This window comes from Somniosus microcephalus, chromosome 23 (assembly GCF_052327205.1).
Source record: "Somniosus microcephalus isolate GS21.2 chromosome 23, FLI_Smic_1.0, whole genome shotgun sequence".
Classification (NCBI taxonomy): Eukaryota; Metazoa; Chordata; class Chondrichthyes; order Squaliformes; family Somniosidae; genus Somniosus; species Somniosus microcephalus.
In genome coordinates this window covers 6,536,943-6,558,561 of record NC_141009.1, presented here as the reverse complement: position 1 = coordinate 6,558,561, position 21,619 = coordinate 6,536,943, and the positions used below count along the sequence as shown (strand labels likewise).

Genomic DNA, 21,619 nt, shown 5'->3' with positions numbered 1-21,619 from the left:
GAGTCCTTACAGGAGGCGGGGTGGGAGGAAGTGTAGTCCAGGTAGCTGTGGGAGTCAGTGGGTTTGTAGTGAATATTGGTCGATAACCTATCCCCAGAGATGGAGACAGAAAAGTCGAGGAAGGGAAGAGTCAGAGATGGACCATGTGAAGGTGAGGGCTAGTCTACTCAATCTCTCCTCTATGCTTTATTATAAGCTTCAATGACCCACATACACCTGTCTCTCTGGGAGCCAAGGCCTGTGCTACCTGGTTGCCATGGTGATCGGGCGGGCCGGCCGGAACCGGAAATGCTGGAGGGGAAGCGGATTATGGTGGGAAGGTGGGGGCGGGTTATTCCGTTCCGGGTCTGAAGGTTCCGGCGGGCGGCGGGAGGAGGGAAAGATGCCGACGGAGGATAAACGCTGGGAGACGCTGGAGGCGCTGCGCAACTCGCGGAAAGGGCAGCTGGCTTACGACAGGAGCTGGCTGGAGGAGGGAGACGTGAGTGCGGCCCGGCAGGAGCCCGACCCGAGCCCCTAAACTCCCCCCCTCTCCCAGGCCCCGAAACCCGATTCCCCCCCCCCCAGGCCCTGAACCCCGATCTCCGCCCCCCCCCAGGCCCTGAACCCCGATCTCCGCCCCCCCCCCAGGCCCTGAACCCCGATCTCCCCCCCCCCAAGGCCCTGAACCCCGATCTCCCCCCCCCCCCCAGGCCCTGAACCCCGATCTCCCCCCCCCCCAAGGCCCTGAACCCCGATCTCCCCCCCCCCAAGGCCCTGAACCCCGATCTCCCCCCCCCAAGGCCCTGAACCCCGATCTCCGCCCCCCCCAGGCCCTGAACCCCGATCTCCCCCCCCCCCCAAGGCCCTGAACCCCGATCTCCCCCCCCCCCCAAGGCCCTGAACCCCGATCTCCCCCCCCAAGGCCCTGAACCCCGATCTCCCCCCCCCCCAAGGCCCTGAACCCCGATCTCCCCCCCCCAGGCCCTGAACCCCGATCTCCACCCCCCCCCGCAAGGCCCTGAACCCCGATTCCCCCCCCCCAGGCCCTGAACCCCGATCTCCCCCCCCCAGGCCCTGAACCCCGATCTCCCCCCCCCCCCCCAGGCCCTGAACCCCGATCTCCCCATCCCCCCCCCCAAGGCCCTGAACCCTGATCCCCCCCGAAGGCCCTGAACCCCGATCTCCCCCCCCCCCCCCGCAAGGCCCTGAACCCTGATCCCCCCCCCCCCCCCAAGGCCCTGAACCCCGATCTCCCCCCCCAGGCCCTGAAACCCGATCGATTCTGCCCCCCCCCCCCACCGGCCCTGAAACCCGATCTCCCCCCCCCCCCCCCCCTTCCAGGCCCTGAAACCCTCTCCCAAGGCCTCCCCCTTTACCCCCCACCCCCTCTCCCTCTCCCCTTCTCCCCCTCCCCGACTCTGCTTCTCCCTGCTATAAACCAGGGGGAGAGGGGAAGGAGGGCAGAATAGGTTTTGGGGGCCAGGAATCTGGGTCATACAGGAGAGTTTGGCAACCTGACCTTGCAAATGCCTCCTCTCCAGCCCAATTTTCTTACATTTACCCCCTCATTCCCCTCCCCTCCCCTCGGGTTTCCTTGTTGTCCTTTGTTTTCCTTTGAAACATCTCGTGATAGAAGTGCATCGTCGCTCAGCGGAACTAATGGAAATACCACCACCTAGCTCCCACCCCAACAGCTCAGTGGGCAGCACTCTCGCCTCTGAGTCAGAAGGTTGTGGGTTCAAGTCCCCACTCCAGGGACTTAGGAACTGTCAGAGGTGCTGTCTTTCGGATGAGACGTTAAACCGAAGCCCCGTCTGCTCTCCCAGGTGGATGTAAAAGATCCCATGGCACTATTTCGAAGAAGAGCAGGGGAGTTCTCCCTGCTGTCCTGGGGCCAATATTTATCACAACATCACAAGCAAAACAGATTATCTGGTCATTTGCACATTGCTGTTTGTGGGAGCTTACTCTGCATAAATTGGCTGCCGTGTTTCTTACTTTACAACAGTGACTACTGGAGATGGAACACGCGGTGTCCGCCGGTACGCTCGAGACCTTCCGCGACCTGTGAGCACCGGAGGGACTGGAGTGCATAATCACCCCCAGCAACAAAATTTTAATTTAATTTATTAAGTTTCCTTTAATGTTTTTTGTTAAGTTACAGTTTATTTGTTTATTGGTTGCACTAAAAGAGCTACAACAGTGACTACTCTTGAAAAAGTACTACTTTGGCTGTAAAGCGCTTTGGGATGTCCGGTGGTTGTGAAAGGCTCTATAGAAATGCAAGTCTTTCTTTCTTCAGCCCATCGGCCACTGAAACCCTTATCCATTCCTTTGCCGACTCCAGCCTCAACTATTCCAGTGCTCTCCTGAACTCCACCCTCAGCTCATCCAAAGCTATCTGTATCCGGTTCCACACCCAAGTCCCGCTCACCCATCACCACTGTCAGACGACACATTGCAGACGACACAAAACTGGGTGGGCGTGTGTGCTGTGAGGAGGATGCAGAGAAACTCCAGTATGATTTGGACAGGTTGGGTGATTGGGTAGATGCATGGCAGATGCAGTATAATGTGGATAAATGCGAGGTTATCCACTTTGGTGGCAAAAACAGGAAGGCAGATTATTATCTGAATGGCAATAGATTGGGAAAAGGAGAAGTGCAATGAGACCTGGGTGTCCTTGTGCACCAGTCGCTGAAGGTAAGCATGCAGGTGCAGCAGGCGGTTAAGAAGGCAAATGGTATGTTGGCCTTCATAGCGAGAGGATTCGAGTACAGGAGCAAGGATGTCTTGCTGCAGTTGTACAGGGCCTTGGTGAGACCACACCTTGAGTATTGTGTGCAGTTTTGGTCGCCTTATCTGAGGAAGGATGTTCTTGCCATGGTGGGAGTGCAGCGAACCAGACTGATACCTGGGATGGCAGGAATGACGTATGAAGAGAGATTGGGTCGATTAAGCTTATATTTGCTAGAGTTTAGAAGAATGAGAGGGGATCTCATTGAAACTTATAAAATTCTAACAGGACGAGACAGACTAGATGCAGGAAGGATGTTCCCGATGGCGGGGGGAGTCCAGAACCAGGGGCCACAGTCTAAGGATAAGAGATGAGGAGGAATTTCTTCACCCAGAGAGTGGTGAACCTGTGGAATTCTCTACCACAGAAGGCAGTTGAGGCCAACTTATTAAATATATTCAAGAAAGAGTTAGATATATTTCTTAAGGCTAAAGGGATCAAGGGATATGGGGAGAAAGCAGGGACAGGGTACTGAATTTGGATGATCAGCCATGATCGCATTAAATGGTGGAAGAGGCTCAAGGGGCTGAATGGCCTACTCCTGCTCCTATCTTCTATGTTTCTATGTCCTCGCAGACATCGTTGGATGTCAGTCTTCCAGCACCTCGAATTCAGCATTCTCATCCTTGGTGTTTGAACATGTCCATGGCAGCATTCCTCCGTATCTCTGTAACTCCTCCAGTGGTATGACCCTTCATTCCCCCGCCCCCCCCGCTGAAACTTTCCATTCCACTGACTCCGGCATCCTGTCCCTCCCCTCCTTCCTTTACTCTTCTGTTGGTGGCCGTGCCTTCAGCTGCCAAGGCCCCACTCTCTGGAATTCCCTCCCTAAACCTCTCTACCTCCCTGACCCCCCTGAAAACCCACCACTTTGATCAAGCTTTTGGTGGCCCCTCCTGATAACTCCTTCTGGGTCATCGTCCATTGGGACGTTTGTTTACAGCAACAACAACTTGCATTTATATAGCGCCTTTAACGTAGTAAAATGTCCCCAGGCGCTTCACAGGAACGTTATAAAACAAAATTTGACACCAAGCCACATAAGGAGATATTAGGGCAGGTCAAAGAGTTAGGTTTTAAAGAGCTTTTTAAAGGAGTAGAGAGACAGAGAGGTTTAGAGAGGGAATTCCTGAGCTGAGGACCCAGGCAGCTGAAGGCACGGCCGCCGATGGTGGAGCGATTAAAATCGAGGACGCGCAAGAGGCCAGAATTGGCGGCGCGCAGCGATCTTGGGGTTGTGGGGCTGGAGAAGGTTACAGACTGGAGGAGGGGCGAGGCCATGGAGGGATTTGAACACAAGGATGAGAATTTTAAATTTTACGTTCAAGGCATTGTACAAATGCAAGTTGTTGTATTATTTATATCCATGTAAGTCAGGATAGGAATGGGATACCCAACAACAAACTCCGTGTTTTTCAGTATTGTACTGGCATATCCCATCGTACTATTTTTGTACACACGGCTTGAGCTAACTTGTTATTCGGTTCCCACAGTATAACTCAGTGTAGTTCAAATAAGCCAGGGCACTGTTTGTCCCCTTTCCAACACCTTTTTCTCACAATTGTACAGGAAACTCTTTTTTTTATCCGGCACCGACGGGACCGGCGTGGTGCCGGTTGATCAAAAAGTCCGGATTACAGAGGGGTATACTTATCAAGGTACGAGAGCCCCGTACACGGCCACAGATCCAGGCGTCCCTGTTGCATGGCAACAGGTGCAGGAACCCCGGTTACACGGCCACAGATCCAGGAACCCCGGTTACACGGCCACTAATATGAAGTAAAACTTAACCGGCAAAATTCAGGAGTAGGTTCAGGTAAGAGATTTAAGAGGTTATTTAGCTGCCGGTAAAAAGAGAGTTTCCTGTATAAAGCAAAAATGTCTTCGTTGTTGCTGTGATTCCTGATAGAATTCACACCTTGTTCCAGCTCCAGCCGCCTAAGCGGGTCCCGTGAGAGGCCATGGGTGATGTGGGGAGCATAATTCCCAGGAAGGGAGCAAATGGGACGACGATTAAGACAAGCAAGGGGAAGGTGGGAGGGTCGGGGTTATGTGAAGCAAGTAGGGAAAAGGGGGCAATAAGTAAAGACTTGCGTTTCTGTAGTGCCTTTCACAACCTCGGGACGTCCCAAAGCGCTTGACAGCCAATGAAGTGCTTTTTGAAGTGTAGTCACTGTTGTAATGTAGGAAACGCGGCTGCCAATTTGCGCACAGCAACGTCCCACAAACAGCAATGTGATAATGACCAGATACAGGAAACTTTGGTTTATCCGGAGGTTAACTGTCCGGAATGCTCGAGCCACCGGCAAAATTCAGGAGTCGGTTCAGTAAGTTTTTTTTCTTTTCGTTGCTTTTTTTTCACCAGTCTGGCTCTGCAAGGTCTAGCTAAAGCTGTTGCTTAGCTACAGAGACGCTTGCAAGCTACGGCCGACTGTTTAGAAGCTGTTAGGGTTTGTTGCTAGATACGGAGCTCAAAAGCTTCCGTATGTTTTAACATTAGCGCTGGTTTGTCCGGCAGTTTTGATGGGACGGCAACAGCTCGGTCCCGTCGGTGCCGGTTAGCACAAAGTTTCCTGTAATCTGATTTTTAGTGCTGTTGGTTGAGGGATAAATATTGTTCAGGAGAGGTGGGGGGAGACAGAATTTTTTTTTTTAAAGATTATTATTTTTAAAGGTGATTGTTTTTTAACCCTCTTCCCCCCCCCCCCCCCCCCAATGAGTGCTCTTTGAAGGCGAACTTACGTTTGAATAACTGCCTCCCTGCCCCAGGTTATTTCAAGAATCTGAAGTTTTACTTCATTCTATTCTCTCTTTTTTTTCCAGCATGTTTTGGAACAATGCAGATCCTCTCCCAAGCTCTCTGTGACCTCGGCATGGGTACTGGACCACTTCTCCCAACCAGAGACTCAATCCAACACCTCAGAGAATTTAACACCTCTGATCTATGGCCTCGCTGGAGATGACCAGCTCCAGGAGACGCCTGTTCCTTCTCCAGTCCACGGAACAGAAGAGGAAACTAATAATAATGTACAGGTTTGTTCACGTCCTTGAACCCCTTTCATTAGAGCCTCCTAATACACTCCGAAGGTGTTCATTGCTCTCTGTAATTGCAGTGTACAGGAAACACTTTTTATCCGGGACCGGCGTGGTGCCGGTTTATCAAAAAGTCCGGATTACAGGGAGGTATAGTAAAATGTACGAGACCCCCGTACATGGCCACAGATCCAGGCGTTCCTGTTGCATAGCAACAGGTGCAGGAACCCCGGTTACACGGCCACAGATCCAGGAACGGCCACTAATATGAAGTAAAACTTACCTGAACCTACTCATGAATTTTGCCGGTTAACAGATTTCCGGTTATTTAGGTGCCGGTAAATCAAGAGTTTCCTGTACTAAGTACTGTAGTGTAATTAGTCATTGTGGCTCAGTTGGTAGCACACTCGCCTCTGAGTCAGAAGGTTGTGGGTTCAAGTCCCCACTCCAGAGATCTGAGCGCAAAAATCTAGGCTGACACTCCAGTGCAGTGCTGAGGGAGTGCTGCATTGTCGGAGGTGCTGTCTTTCGGATGAGATGTTAAACCGAGGCCCCGTCTGCTCTCTCAGGTGAACGTAAAAAATCCCATGGCATTTGGCATATTTTGAAGAAGAGCAGGGGAGTTCTCCCCGGGTGTCCTGGGGCCACTGTTTATCCCTCAACCAACATCACTAAAACAGATTATCTGGTCATTATCACATTGCCGTTTGTGGGAGCTTGCTGTGTGCAAATTGGCTGCCGCGTTTCCCACATTACAACAGTGACTCCACTTCAAAAGTACTTCACTGGCTGTCAAGCGCTTTGGGACGTCCTGAGGTCGTGAAAGGCGCTATAGAAATGCAAGTCTGTCTTTTTCTTTATTGAAATTTCTAAAGATTGACCCACATACTGTTTCCACAATGCTGGTGTTTAAAAATTCAATAACGTTTGCACTCAGAAAGCTGTTTGGCATATTTTTAAGGAGCTGTTTTCTCCCCTTGCACCCCACTCCCAGCTCTAGTTGGATTTATTCCTGGGGGTCTCGTCACATGGCCTCCTGGCTCCAACCGCCCCATTCCCGCCAGAACGAGCCTCGCCTGCCCAAGCTCCCGCCATTGGTCGCCCGGCACATCCAATCCCACGGCGCCTCTCCTTCTCATGGCCAAATTAGAAAACGAACAGACTCTTCGTTACCCCATTGGATGATTCTAAACTGTCAAATCAATCAAACAGCCCTTTTTCTCCCCGCTTCAATATTTTTTATAACTAATAAATTAAATTATTCCAAGAAAATGGGGGGGGGGAAAAAAACACTTTTTTTTAATGCCCCTATGATTTTTCCCCTGGGTGTTGCCCGCAGCAGTGTCCTGGCGATTAATCTTCAATTCCTGGAGACTCGAGGGCAATCCTGGACTCCCACAATCTTTAGGTGTCACGCACAGTGTCCCCCGTGCCCCGTCTCCCCCCCCTAATTTTCAATTTGGGTGCGTGGTCCCTTTAACAGGCTGCGTGGCCCTTTCAAAGTTTTGGGCCTGTGCAAAATCTCACGTTGCAAAAGCTGCGGGACCGTGTGCTTGGAGGGAATGTTGGTCACCCGCCATCCCCAGCCGAGACTGGTAGGCGAGCTGCTGCCAGTCCTGTTCGATAACCACTTACTGGAGGTGAGTGAGCTGCCACAGATTATGTTCCTGTGGGGAAGCGTCTGGTCACAGTTCTGTGGGCCTCGTCCTCCCCCCCCCAATTAGCACTATGTTTGAGAGTAAGTTGTAGGTGTTACTGCAACTGAAATTCCAGCGAAATAGCCCTCGTATTCTTTTTCTCCTCTGTCAAACACAACTTCTCAATAGCTGCCGACCCTAGTGCATATTTAAAAACAAAGTAAGCACCTGCTCGACAACGTTCCCGCTAATTTTTGTTTTGGGTGCGTGGCCCATTCAAATTACCGCGCGTGTGCGTTTTTTGCCATTTAAAAGCCGCGCAGCAGCCTGCGCGGGACCTCCAGACTGCTGCGTGGCCGCACAACTTAACGGGAGCATTGCTGCCAGGTACCCTTTTAAGAGCAGCGCTGGCTGATTCGCCTTTCCCTCTTTCTTTATCTTCCTGCCCCCTCGCGTGTTTAGCGTCTCTGGGCTATAATGCCCGAGACCCGGTACTCTTATCACTCGCTCTGTGGTGCATTAATACACCAATAAGATGCCGCTGGGACTGCCTTCAAAATCTGTGTCGACGTTGACTTTATAAATACAGCTCCTTCAAACCAAAACATTATTTTGTCCTTTATGAAGCTTGCAGCTTTAGAGGAGATTGCGCTGCATAAAGTTTCATATTAAAATGCCACATTTTTTTGTATAATATTTGGACTGGTGCTTCCAAAGATGAACTGCGGTTTCTTCGTTTTATGACGTTCTGTTCAGCTCCGTGCAGCATGCTTAAGCCCCATTTAATTCCATTACTTCTAAATGTAGGCTTCCCCAATCTTAATATTTTAATATCTTCTGCTGAAACCCTCATCCATGCCTTTGTTACCTCCGAACTCGACTATTCCAACGCACTCCTGGCCAGCCTCCCACATTTCACCCTACGTAAACTTGAGCTCATCCAAAACTCTGCTGCCTGTGTCCTAACTCACACCCAGTCCCGTTCACCCGTCACCTCTGTGCTCACTGACCTACACTGGTCCAACTGAAGGGATAATTACTAGTCCTGGTCCCTTTAGGGCTACCCCGGATCAGGCGTATTTCTCAAGACGTTCACTTGTAACTAAAGTTTGAGGTAGCCGAACCCTAAAGATGCTTAATTGGGTCTAAAGGTCCGGGCTATCTCTCCCTAAAGGAAAGGAACAACCCGAGAATGTTACCGTCCTCCAGATAGCGCTTTTATAAGTTTAGCTAGACTGTAACGTTCCGGATATTATGAGGGTCCGGAAAACTCTTCACCAAAGAGTATACAGAAATCGAGTTCGCGAGTTTTTGATGCAGAAGTCTTATGTGAGACAATTCTAAAAATATATAGATTTATTAAAGAACCGACATGCAATTTACAGTTGGTGAGTCAATCGCAACATTAACAGTTCTAAAAAGAGAAAACATACGATCTTTTTAACAGAGAATCTTACTTTCAAATCTTAACTTTGCTACAGTATTACAGTTCTTAAAGTGTTCTACTGTGCGGGTTAGGTTGATTGGCCATGATAAAAAAATTTAAAAAAATTGACCCTTAGTGTTAGGGGGGATTAAATATGTGAGGTTACGGGGATGGGGCTTGGGTGGGATGGCTGTCGGTGTAGGGACCGGGTGCTAGGGTTTGGATGATCAGCCATGATCTCGTTGAATGGCGGAGCAGGCTCGAAGGGCCGAATGGCCTACTCCTGCTCCTATCTTCTATGTTTCTATATCCACCAAAATCAAATCTTTGATCCCCGAGGTACAAAGAGTGGTCGACTATAGAGCCGCCGCTGAAGCCGAGAATCGCTTTGCCCGATTTAAAGCAAGTCTGTTATCCCATTTGTGAGTTCAATATTTATACCCTTTTCCAGTGGTATTTACTTTAAGGTTTTCTGCTGATGCAAGCTAATTATCTCTAGTCATTTTTCTGCCGACCTCTGCAACTCTTACTGCCACCTCAGCCAGACTTGTGTCTCATCTCTAGGTGTTCTAAGTTTACCATATAAAAACGGTGTGACGGCAGGTGTTCCTTACTTTGTCATCTTTACGAGGGCAGATGTTCCTTATCTTATCTGCTTCTTTACGAAGTGTAAATTAGAACACCTTATCGAGGGTGAACCATTGTTTCGTTCCCAAAAGTTCAGTTTGTCGGAGCCCTTCACCTGTTTCAATAAGGTTATTTATTCAGGATCAACAACTGTCTTATCTCAATAGCCAGAATGCTTTCATAGCTATTTCATAGTTAGGTTTCTAAATTTCCAAACCCAGTTTGTCATGTTTTAATAAGACCAGAATTCTTTTATAAGATGGTGTATTTTTCTGAATAGGTTATATGTCTTATTCCTTCACACAGCAATGTCTTGATTTTAAACTTCTCATCCTTATTGTCAAATCCCTCCAAGGCCTCGTCGCTCCCTATCTCTGTAACCCCTGCCAGCCCTACAGGCCTTTGATAGCTCTCCGCTCCTCCAATTCTGGCCTCTTGCGCATTTCCAATTTTAATCGCTCCACCATTGACTGCCGTGCCTTCAGCTGCCTGGACCCCAGGCTCTGGAATTCTCTCCCTAAACCTCTCCGTCTTTAAGATGCTTTTTAAAACCTGCCTCTTAGACCAAGCTTTTGGTCACCTGCCCTAATATCTCATGTGGCTCGGTGTCGAGTTTTGTTTTGATAATCGCTCCTGTGAAGCGCCTTAGAAATGCAAGTTGTTGTTGAAGAGCCGTGCTTTATAATCTTTTTATTACTCTTTCTGTTACCAGGAGTCAGTGCAAGAGTTGACACCAGAACACACACTCTTGCTGCTCTCACCTGAAGCCACCCAGATTGAAGGCTATGTTAAAATGTATGAGGAAGTCCACAGAATCAAGGGTCAGGTGAGAAATGGAAAATAAAGTATTGCTTGCACTTTAAGATGATGGAAGTTTGCGCGAATGGTGCACTTGATGGTCCGCCAGCACTGGGAATGCTGCTAGTAGACTTAACTATTCGGTTCCTGGAGACTTTTGTGCCATCTACAAGCATCAGACAAATAAAAACGTAAGAAATAGGAGCAGGAGTCGGCCATTCGGCCCCTTGAGCCTGCTCCGCCATTCAATGAGATCATGGCTGATCATCCAAACTCAGTACCCTGTCCCTGCCTTCTCCCCATATCCCTTGATCCCTTTAGCCTTAAGAAATATATCTAACTCCTTCTTGAATTTATTTAATGAGTTGGCCTCTACTGCCTTCTGTGGTAGAGAATTCCACAGGTTCACCACTCGCTAGGTGAAGAAATTCCTCCTCATCTCAGTCCTAAATGGCTTACCTTATCTTCAGACTGTGACCCCTGGTTCTGGACTCCCCCGCCATCGGGAACATCCTTCCTGCATCTAGTCTGCCTAGTCCTGTTAGAATTTTATAAGTTTCAATGAGATCCCCTCTCATTCTTCTAAACTCCAGCGAGTATAAGCCCAATCGACCCAATCTCTCCTCATACGTCATTCCTGCCATCTTGAATATACTCAACGACTGAGCATCCACAGCCCTCTGGGGTAGAGAATTCCAAAGATTCACCACCCAAATGGGCCTCGTCAGTCCCTAAATTTTTAGTTCCTTTGGGGGGCGGGGGGGTCCATCAGTCCACAGCAGAAAACGAGCTCAAAAACAGGAAATGCCTGATAGGTCCAGGTCTGTAACAAGACAAGTTAATTAATGTCTTGGGTGCGACTGTTCGTTTGTCAGTACTGAGTCCAACGTTCCCTGTGAGCTGTGCTCTGTTCTGCGCGGCCTGTTTCTTTCAGTGCACGGTCCCTTTGAATTTCTGCGCTTGCACGGTGTTTACAGTGTAAAAGCCAGTGAGCGGCCTGCGCGGGACCTTTCAGATTACTGCGTGGCCGCGCACAGCTTAGAGGGGACATTGACTGAGACCAAAAGATAAACGAGCATTTTAGTAAGGTTGGGGGAAGAAAAAGAAATGGAGAGGAACGACAGGATATTCCCAATCATAGCGACGGAGTTAATGGTTCTACTGACTTGCAAACTGCTTAATGGAAAACTGTTGGATAGAAAAAGAACCCTCTTACTGAGGCAATGGAAAGGCATTAAAAGAACTTGCAGGCACTAAGATGGTAAACAGACATAGACATTCAAAAAATGGAAAGAACGTGGGGAAGGAACTGGAGAAAGGTAAAAATCTGGATGCAGGGGGTCTGAATGAAAACAGAAATTTTCCTGGGATGAGAGGGTTGTCCTGTGAGGAGAGATTGAGTAGATTGGGCCGATACTCTCTGGAGTTTAGAAGAATGAGAGGCGATCTCATTGAAACATACAAGATTCTGAGGGGGATTGACAGGGTAGATGCTGCGAGGTTGTTTCCCATGGCTGGAGAGTCTAGAACTAGGGGGCATAGTCTCTTGATAAGGGGTCGGCCATTTAGGACTGAGATGAGGAGGAATTTCTTCACTCAGAGGGTTGTGAATCTTTGGAATTCTCTACCCCAGAGGGCTGTGGAGGCTCAGTCGTTGAGTATATTCAAGGCTGAGAGAGAGAGATTTTTGGACTCTAGGGGAACCAAGAGATATGGGGATCGGGCAGGAAAGTGGAGTTGAGGGTGGGGGGTGGTGGCAGCATTTTCTGTAATTATTTAGCATAATAGGGCTATTTAAACAATGCTTATTTTAAGACCTGCCTCTTCCCTATCTTATTTTTCAATTAGAAATGGTTTAGTTTGAAGAGATCATCGACCAGTGGTTTTCAAATCATTGCGATTGGAGAGTCTACAACTAGGGGGCACAGTCTCCGGATAAGGGGGTTAACCATTTCGGACAGATGAGGAGAAATTTCTTCACTCAGAGGGTTGTGAATCTTTGGAATTCTCTACCCCAGAGGGCTGGCTCAAGAGGTCGTATGGCCTACTCCTGCCCCTATTTCTTATGTGATGGGGACTCCCTCCAAATATTGTCTCCCTCCAAATATTGTCTCACACCTGGGGACTCCCTCCAAATATTGTCTCCCTCCAAATATTGTCTCCCTCCTGGGGACTCCCTCCAAATATTGACACACTCCTGGGGACTCCCTCCAAATATTGACACACTCCTGGGGACTCCCTCCAAATATTGACACACTCCTGGGGACTCCCTCCAAATATAGACGCACTCCTGTGGACTCCCTCCAAATATTGACACACTCCTGGGGACTCCCTCCAAATATTGACACACTCCTGGGGACTCCCTCCAAATATTGACACACTCCTGGGGACTCCTTCCAAATATTGACACACTCCTGGGGACTCCCTCCAAATATTGACACACTCCTGGGGACTCCCTCCAAATATTGACACACTCCTGGGGACTCCCTCCAAATATAGACGCACTCCTGTGGACTCCCTCCAAATATTGACACACTCCTGGGGACTCCCTCCAAATATTGACACACTCCTGGGGACTCCCTCCAAATATTGACACACTCCTGGGGACTCCTTCCAAATATTGACACACTCCTGGGGACTCCCTCCAAATATTGACACACTCCTGGGGACTCCCTCCAAATATTGTCTCCCTCCTGGGGACTCCCTCCAAATATTGACACACTCCTGGGGACTCCCTCCAAATATTGACACACTCCTGGGGACTCCCTCCAAATATTGACACACTCCTGGGGACTCCCTCCAAATATTGTCTCACACCTGGGGACTCCCTCCAAATATTGTCTCCCTCCTGGGGACTCCCTCCAAATATTGACACACTCCTGGGGACTCCCTCCAAATATTGACACACTCCTGGGGACTCCCTCCAAATATAGACGCACTCCTGTGGACTCCCTCCAAATATTGACACTCTCCTGGGGACTCCCTCCAAATATTGACACACTCCTGGGGACTCCTTCCAAATATTGACACACTCCTGGGGACTCCCTCCAAATATTGACACACTCCTGGGGACTCCCTCCAAATATTGACACACTCCTGGGGACTCCTTCCAAATATTGACACACTCCTGGGGACTCCCTCCAAATATAGACACACTCCTTGGGACTCCCTCCAAATATTGACACACTCCTGGGGACTCCCTCCAAATATAGACACACTCCTGGGGACTCCCTCCAAATATTGACACACTCCTGGGGACTCCCTCCAAATATTGACACACTCCTGGGGACTCCCTCCAAATATTGACACACTCCTGGGGACTCCCTCCAAATATTGACACACTCCTGGGGACTCCCTCCAAATATTGACACACTCCTGGGGACTCCTTCCAAATATTGACACACTCCTGGGGACTCCCTCCAAATATTGACACACTCCTGGGGACTCCCTCCAAATATAGACACACTCCTTGGGACTCCCTCCAGATATTGACACACTCTTGGGGACTCCTTCCAAATATTGACACACTCCTGGGGACTCCCTCCAAATATTGACACACTCCTGGGGACTCCCTCCAAATATTGACACACTCCTTGGGACTCCCTCCAGATATTGACATACTCTTGGGGACTCCCTCCAAATATTGTCACGCATCTTGAGACCAATGTTCCCTTTAAGCAGTGCTCTGCCGCTCCCATGCAGCTGGCTCGCCTTTCCTTTTAAATAGGAAAAACCGTGCATGTGCAGTATTTTGAATGAGCCATGCAGCCCCTTAAAGGGGCCGCGCACCCAAAAAAAAATTAAAGGGAACCTTGCTGGGGAGTCCCTCCAAATATTGACACATACCTGGGGAATATAACATCAGCTACCCGAAACAAAGCGGGTCCTATCATTGTGTAAAAACACTTTACACAGAAATGAAGTGCTAGTAAGTCAACATATAGAGGTAACCATGTAGAATATAGAACTGTTGGAAATTCTGCACTTATGGTCTGTAGTATGCCCAGCCCAGAAAGATGAAAATGTGTTCCCTTCACAGATCCCGAAGGTTCATGGATTCCAGTTTGAAAACTATACTGTAGTTTAATTAAGTCGTATAAAACCTACCACGTGCTCCTTTTTCCTATAAACGTTTTTTCCCCCGTGTTCTGCTTTATAATTATTTTGATTTATGATCTGAAATAGGAACCGATTGATGAAGGCCATTGTTGTAATCTCTTTAATAATTGCTTCACGGTCCCAAGCCATAAACTCAAAATGATCATTCCTCTGTCTGCAACCCTCTTTGGTATTCCAGACAGATCTCGGATCTTTGAAAACGAATTCAGCCAATTCCAGCAAGCATTGTAAAACATTGCAACTCTGTAACTTTGCAGGATGTTGAATTGTCTCGAGAGCTGGAATAATTTATAGTCCTGGCAACTGAACTGATTTCCTGGATTCCGGTCCCAAATTCTGCATGCCTTCATTTTCACACAGTCCTGTGTCTGTGTTTGTCTCCTGGTTATTCTGGTGTAAGCACAGGCTGAAGAAACCCTCCTCTGTTTCTTTTTTCCTCTTCCATTACTCTTCCTTCTCTGGACGAAGCGGGGGGTATGGTTGCACGGGCAATAGAATTTCTAATACCTCCTGATTGATTGTGGGGCGCGGCTATCATAACATGATGCAGCACAGAAGGAAGCCATTCGGCCCATCGTGCCTGTGCTGGTGAGTCCTGTCATGGCCTCGTCCAGCACCCAGGCTTAAAGGAGTCCGCATCAGATATTTTAAAAATAGGTGCCTGGCTGTGGTTTTTTTTTCCCTTCCTGCCACCCCCAACCCCCCCCCCCCCCCCCCCCCAGTCATTATCCCAAGACGGACCGAGGCCAGGTGCCCCATTGCCTCCGTTGTTGCCTCGGCAAACCTTCCTGGTCTGGGTAGCACAGCGATATATCACCTGCTGGTCCATCAGAAAAGGCGAGGCATTGCTCGCTATCTCTAATGCCAGGTGCCTTTGCTTAGATCCCATTCCTAGGAACAGGAGGAGGCCATTTAGGCCTGTCCCGCCATTCAATCAGCACAGTGTGCGTAATTTTGGTCTCCTTATCTGAGGAAGGATATACTTACCTTGGAGGCGGCGTAACGAAGGTTCACTAGACTGATTCCTGGGATGAGAGGCTTGTCCTATGAGGACAGATTGAGTAGATTGGGCCTGTACTCTTTGGAGTTTAGAAGAATGAGAGGTGATCTCATTGAAACATAAGATTCTGAGGGGGATTGACAGGGTAGATGCTGAGAGGTTGTTTCCCCCTGGCTGGAGAGTCTAGAACTAGGGGACACAATCTCAGGATAAGGAGTCGGCCATTTAGCAACAACAACTTGTATTTACATAACGCCTCTAACGTAGTAGTGTCCCAAGGCGCTTCACAGGAATATTAAAAGACAAAGAATTTGACACTGAACCATACAAGGAGAAATTAGGGCAGATGACCAAAAGCTTGATCAAAGAGGTAAGTTTTAAGGAGTGTCTTAAAGGAGAAAAAAGAGGTAGCCAGGCGGAGAGGTTTAGGCAGCGAATTCCAGAACTTGGGGCCCAGGCAACAGAAGGCACGGCCACCAATGGTGGAGCGATTATAATCAGGGATGCTCAAGAGGGCAGAATTAGAGGAGCGCAGATATCTCGGGGTTGTGGGGCTGGCGGAGATTACAGAGATGGGGAGGGGCGAGGCCGTGGAGGGATTTGAAAACGAGGCATTGCTTAACCGGGAGCCAGTGTAGGTCAGCGAGCACAGGGGTGATGGGTGAACGGAACTTGATGCGAGTTAGGATACGGGCAGCCGAGTTTTGGATCACCTCATGTTTACGTAGGGTGGAATGTGGGAGGCCAGCCAGGAGTGCGTTGGAATAGTCAAGTCTAGAGGTAACAAAGGTTTCAGCAGCGGATGAGCTGAGGTAAGGATGGAGACGGGCGATGTTACGGAGGTGGAAATAGGCGGTTTTAGTTATGCCGCGGATATGTGTTTGGAAGCTCATTTCAGGGTCAGATATGATATCAAGGTTGCAAACAGTGTGGTTCAGCCTCAGACAAATGTTAGGGAGAGGGATGGAGTCAGTGGCTCGGGAACAGAGTTTATGGCAGGGACTGAAAACAATGGCTTCGGTCTTCCCAATATTTAATTGGAGAAAATTTCTGCTCATCCAGAACTGGATGCCGGACAAGCAGTCTGACAATTTAGAGACCGTGGAGGGGTCGAGAGAAATGGTGGTGAGGTAGCGCTGGGTGTCGTCAGTGTACATGTGGAAACTGATGCTGTGTTTTTGGATGATGTTGCCAAGGGGCAACATGTAGATGAGAAATAGGAGGGGGCCAAGGATAGACCCTTTGGGGACACCAGAGATAACGATGTGGGAGCGAGAAGAGAAGCCATTGCAGGTGATTCCCTGGCTACGATTAGATGGATAAGAATGGAACCAGGCGAGTGCAGTCCCACCCAGCTGGATGACAGTGGGGAGGCGTTGGAGAAGGATGGAGTGGTCAACTGTCTCAAAGGCTGTTGACAGGTCAAGACGGGCGAGGAGGGATAGTTTACCTTTGTCAGTCACAAAGGATGTCATTAGTGACTTTGATGAGAGCCGTTTCGGTACTGTGGCAGGAGCGGAAACCTGATTGGAGGGATTCAAACAAGGAGTTGCGGGAAAGATGGGCACGGATTTGGGAGGCGACAACACGTTCAAGAACTTTGGTGAGGAATGGGAGGTTGGAGATGGGGTGATAGTTTGCAAAGACGGAGTGGGTTAAGGGTTGTTTTTTTTTGAGGAGAGGGGTGATGACGGCACACTTGAAGGAGAGGGGGACAGTACCTGAGGAGAGAGAACCGTTAACAATATCGGCTAACACGGGAGCCAGAAAAGGAAGTTGGGTGGTCAGCAGTTTGGTGGGAATAGGGCCGAGGGAGCAAGAAGTGGATCTCCTGGACAAAATGAGCGCGACGAGATCAGAGAGAAATTGGAGAAAGATGTGAGTTCAGGACCTGGGCAGGGGAAGGAAGGGAAGTGGCAGAGGCAGCTGAACGGATGGTCTCAATCTTGGAGACAAAGAAGTGCATGAGCTCCTCACACTTGTTGTCAGAGGTGAGGGTGGAAGAGACGGGCAGAGGGGTTTAAGAAGACTGTTAGCAGTGGAGAATAGAAGCCGCGGTTTATCTTTGCATTCTGGAATAGTGAGCAGTTTTGGCAGACGAGAGCAGGACCCGATAATGCTTTATGTGGTCCAGCCAGATCTGGCGATGAATGGCTAAACCAGTTGTCTGCCATATCCGTTCAAGACTTGAGGGAGCGAAGATGTGGGCCGTACCAGGGGGAATGGCCAGGGTCAGAGACAGTAATAGTTTTAATAGGGACTAGGACATCAAAGGTGGTGGTGGTGAGGGTGTGGTTGAGTAGAAATGTTGTGGTGAATGGAGGGCCAAAGGCTGGACAGTTGGGATTTCGTAAGTGCAGTTGTAAGAGAGTTGGGGGGAAGAGTTTTTTCCAGGGGCGGACACAGAAGGAAGTAGGGTTGTGGGGAGATGTGGGTGGAGGCCGATACGAGAAGTTTAAGACTGAGATGAGGAGGAATTTCTTCACTCAGAGGGTTGTGAATCTTTGGAATTCTCTATCCCAGAGGGCTGTGGATGCTGAATCGTTGAGTATATTGAAGACCGAGATCGATAGATTTTTGGACTCCTGGGGAACGGCGGGAAAATGGAGTTGAGGTCGATGATCAGCCATGATCTTATTGAATAGCGGAGCAGGCTCGAGGGGCCGAATGGCCGACTCCTGCTCCTAATTCTTATGTTATGTTCTTAATGAAATCATGGCTGACCTCTGACCTAACTCCATGTACCCGCCTTTTCCCCATAATCCCTTAATACCTTTGGTTAACAAAATCTATCAATCTCAGATTTAAAATTAACAATTGCCGTTTGCGGAAGAGAGTTCCAAACTTCTACCATCCTTTGCGTGTAGAAGAGTTTCTTAACTTCGCTCCTGAAAGGCCTGTCTCTAATTTTTAAGGCTATGTCCCCCCCAGTCCTAGACTCTCCAGCCTGCGGAATCTATAGCACAGGAACAGGCCATTAGGCCCAACTGGTCTATGCTGGCATGTATGCTCCACACAAGCCAGTGTGTAAATGATGATAAATCACTTAGTTTGAAGTAGTTCAATAAAACTGCTACAGTGTGCAAGTATGGCGTCCTCTTTCCCAACCCAAAACATCAGCAAGTGATTAAAATGATTTACTTCTGATATTATTGCAGGGGACCCCAGTGAGAGTTTCCTTTAAGCTGCTTGAAGGCACGTACGAACAGTGACGGACAGGAAAAGACCCTCTGGTCCATCCAGCCTGTCCCACAGTAGTGATACCTTGTGAATCACAATATATACACACCCCACCATGTGAAAAGCAGTTTAATACACAAAACTCCATCCGGTCGCCGGTGGTGGAGGGAGTGAATGTTTAAGGTGGTGGATGGGGTGCTGATCAAGGCGGCTGTTTTGTCCTGGATGGTGTCGAGCTTCTTGAGTGTTGTTGGAGCTGCACTCATCCAGGCAAGTGGAGAGCATTCCATCACAACCCAGAATTGTGCCTTGTAGATGGTGGAAAGGTTTTTGGGGAGTCAGGAGGAGTTTCTGGTCAATGGTGACCCCCCAGGATGTTGATGGTGGGGGATTCAGTGATGTTCCTTTGTAACGTTGAATCTGTTTAGGACAGAGTTTCTCAAACAATTTTCTTTCTGAGCTCCCCTTTGGAGATTCATGTCCCACGTGTTCCCCCACCTTTTTAAGAAACCATGTTTTTGCATGGAACAAGAGGGCTTTATTTTCTCAGCCAACATAACCATGTTCTTCTTCTTCTTAGGCAGTCCCTCTGAACCGAGGATGACTTGCTTCCACACTAAAAATGAGTTCTCAGGTGACTGATGAGTCCAATGCGGGACCTACAGTCTCTGTCACAGGTGGGGGCAGACGGTGGTTGAAGGGGCGGGTGGGTGGGGTGCTTGGGTTGATGTGCGCTCCTTGCGCTGCCTGCACTTGGCTTCCGCTTGCTCCTGGCGAAGAGACTCGAGGTGTTCGGCACCTTCCCGGATGCTTCTCCTCCACTTTGTGCGGTCTTGGGCCAGAGATTCCCAGGTGTCGATGGGGATGTTACACTTTTTCAAGGAGGCTTTGAGGGTGTCCTTGAAGCGTTTCCTCTGCCCACCTGGGGCTCTCTTGCCATGCTGGAGCTCCAAATAGAGCGCTTGTTTTGGGAGTCTCGTATCGGGCATGCAGACAATGTGACCCGTCCATCGGAGCTGATTGAGCGTGGTCAAAGCTTCAATGTTGGGGATGTTGGTTTGAGCAAGAACACCGACGTTGGTGCGCCTATCCTGCCAATGGATTTGCAGGATCTTGCGGAGGCAGCGTTGGTGGTATCTCTCCAGTGCTTTGAGGTGCCTGCTGTACATGGTCCATGTCTCTGAGGCATACAGCAGGGCGGGTATCACTACTGCTCTGTAGACCATGAGCTTAGTGCCGGGTTTGAGGTCCTGGCCTTCAAACACTCTCTTCCTCAGGCGACCGAAGGCTGCACTGGCACACTGAAGGCGGTGTTGGACTTCGACGTCGACGTCTGCCCTTGTTGACAGTAGGCTCCTGAGGTATGGAATGTGGTCCACGTTGTTCAAGGCCTTGTCGTGGATTTTGATAATCGGGGGGCAGTACATGTACAGTAATAATGTACAGTCAAATAAGCACAGGACCAGATGAGGCTCAATCTGTGGGAAGATGATTATGGCGCAATAAAATTGAGCATTACTACACAAACCAAAATAACCTCCCCCCCCCGCAATAAAAATCACCACGGCCAGAATTTAGGCCCTAGACATTCACTGACGTTAATTATTCAAAGCTGAGATTACATAGAATGTACAGCGCCGTTAACCTGACCAATATTCTTCCCTCAACCAACATCATCAAAAACAGATTAACCGGTCATTCGTCTTAAGTGGCATCTTGCTGTGCGCAATCAGCTGCCACATTTGTCTCAGTAACAACAGCGACTGTGCTCCAAAAGTCATTCGTTGACCGTGAAGCACCTTGTGAGGTCCCAAGGATGCGGCCAGGTGCCGTAGCAATGCAGGTTCATTGTGTCTTTCGTCCCTAGGCCGAACTGAAGCATCGCCAGGAACTGCAGCAGAAAACCGTCCAGGGTTTCTCGAAGACCGCGGCTGAACTACTGAAACGATTTGAAGAATCCCTGGAGCTCCGGCGACGGCAGGAATACGAGGAGATGCGTGACATGATGGAGAAAGGGTAGGGACTGTGTGTGAGGGCTGCAGGAGGAGGAGTGGTGGGTGTTTTTCCAAGCTTTCCGATCCCTTACTTCTTGCAGTTAAATAACAAAAACTGGGCCTCTGTTCGTCAACCTCAATGATTGGCTACGGATGATGAGAGTTTTTTTTAAATTCGTTTTTTATGCGATGTGGGCGTCGCTGGCAAGGCCAGCATTTATTGCCCATCCCTAATTGCCCTTGGAGTGGACCAGTATATTTTTTTTCTTCCTCTTACTGCAGCAAGAAGGTTGTTGGTTCGAGTCCCATTTCAAACTCTTGAACACAAAAATCTATGCTGACACTCCCAGTGCAGTGCTGAGGGGGTGCTGCACTGTCAGAGGTGCCGTCTTTCAGATGAGACGTTAAACCGAGGCCCCGTTTGCGCTCTCGGGTGGGCGTAAAAGATCCCATGGCACTATTTCAAAGAAGGGCAGGGGAGTTCTCCCCGGTGTCCTGGGGCCAATATTTATCCCTCACTAAAACAGATTATCTGGTCATTTATCACATTGCTGTTTGTGGGAGCTTGCTGTGTGTAAATTGGCTGCCGCGTTTCCTACATTACTACAGTGACTACACTTCAAAAAGTACTTCATTGGCTGTAAAGCGCTTTGGGACATCCTGGGGCTGTGACGGGCACTATGGAAATGCAAGTTCTTTCATCCTTTTTCATCTGTAACTTGGAATGATAAAGATATTGTGAGGAACACATTGTTTAAACTGAGTCTGTATTCTATGCATGCAAGATGAAAGCAAGTATGTTTCTTGTGTAGATGGAAGAAGCAGACAGATGGGGCTTTAACTGCGGTGACAATTTGCTTCAGAAATGCTTCCACTGTTATACGGTGATCAACTTGGCATTCGGCAGATGTTTGGTTTAACCTCCGAATGCTGTTAGGGACTTCCCATTGGAGTAGCAGACAGCCTTGGGTTTAACTTTCACATCTGAAGTAGTTAGCTTTCCAACTTTAGCTATGCGGCAAGATT

The 21,619-nt window shown here is 49.0% G+C and overlaps 1 protein-coding gene across 2 annotated transcripts in view; it reads left to right on the top strand.

The window, feature by feature from the left end:
- The first annotated feature begins 335 nt into the window (after positions 1-335).
- gle1 (GLE1 RNA export mediator) overlaps positions 336-21,619 on the top strand; it is a 51,863-nt gene continuing 30,579 nt past the window's right edge. The window contains exons 1-4 of one of the 2 annotated variants that reach the window (XM_085965298.1): positions 336-481; positions 5,603-5,812; positions 10,215-10,328; positions 20,467-20,615. In XM_085965298.1, the coding sequence (XP_085821424.1) occupies positions 383-481; positions 5,603-5,812; positions 10,215-10,328; positions 20,467-20,615 (572 nt within the window). In that variant the 5' untranslated portion in view covers positions 336-382. The remainder of the gene's footprint in view (positions 482-5,602; positions 5,813-10,214; positions 10,329-20,466; positions 20,616-21,619) is intronic. The other variant, XM_085965299.1, reaches the window with a different exon arrangement.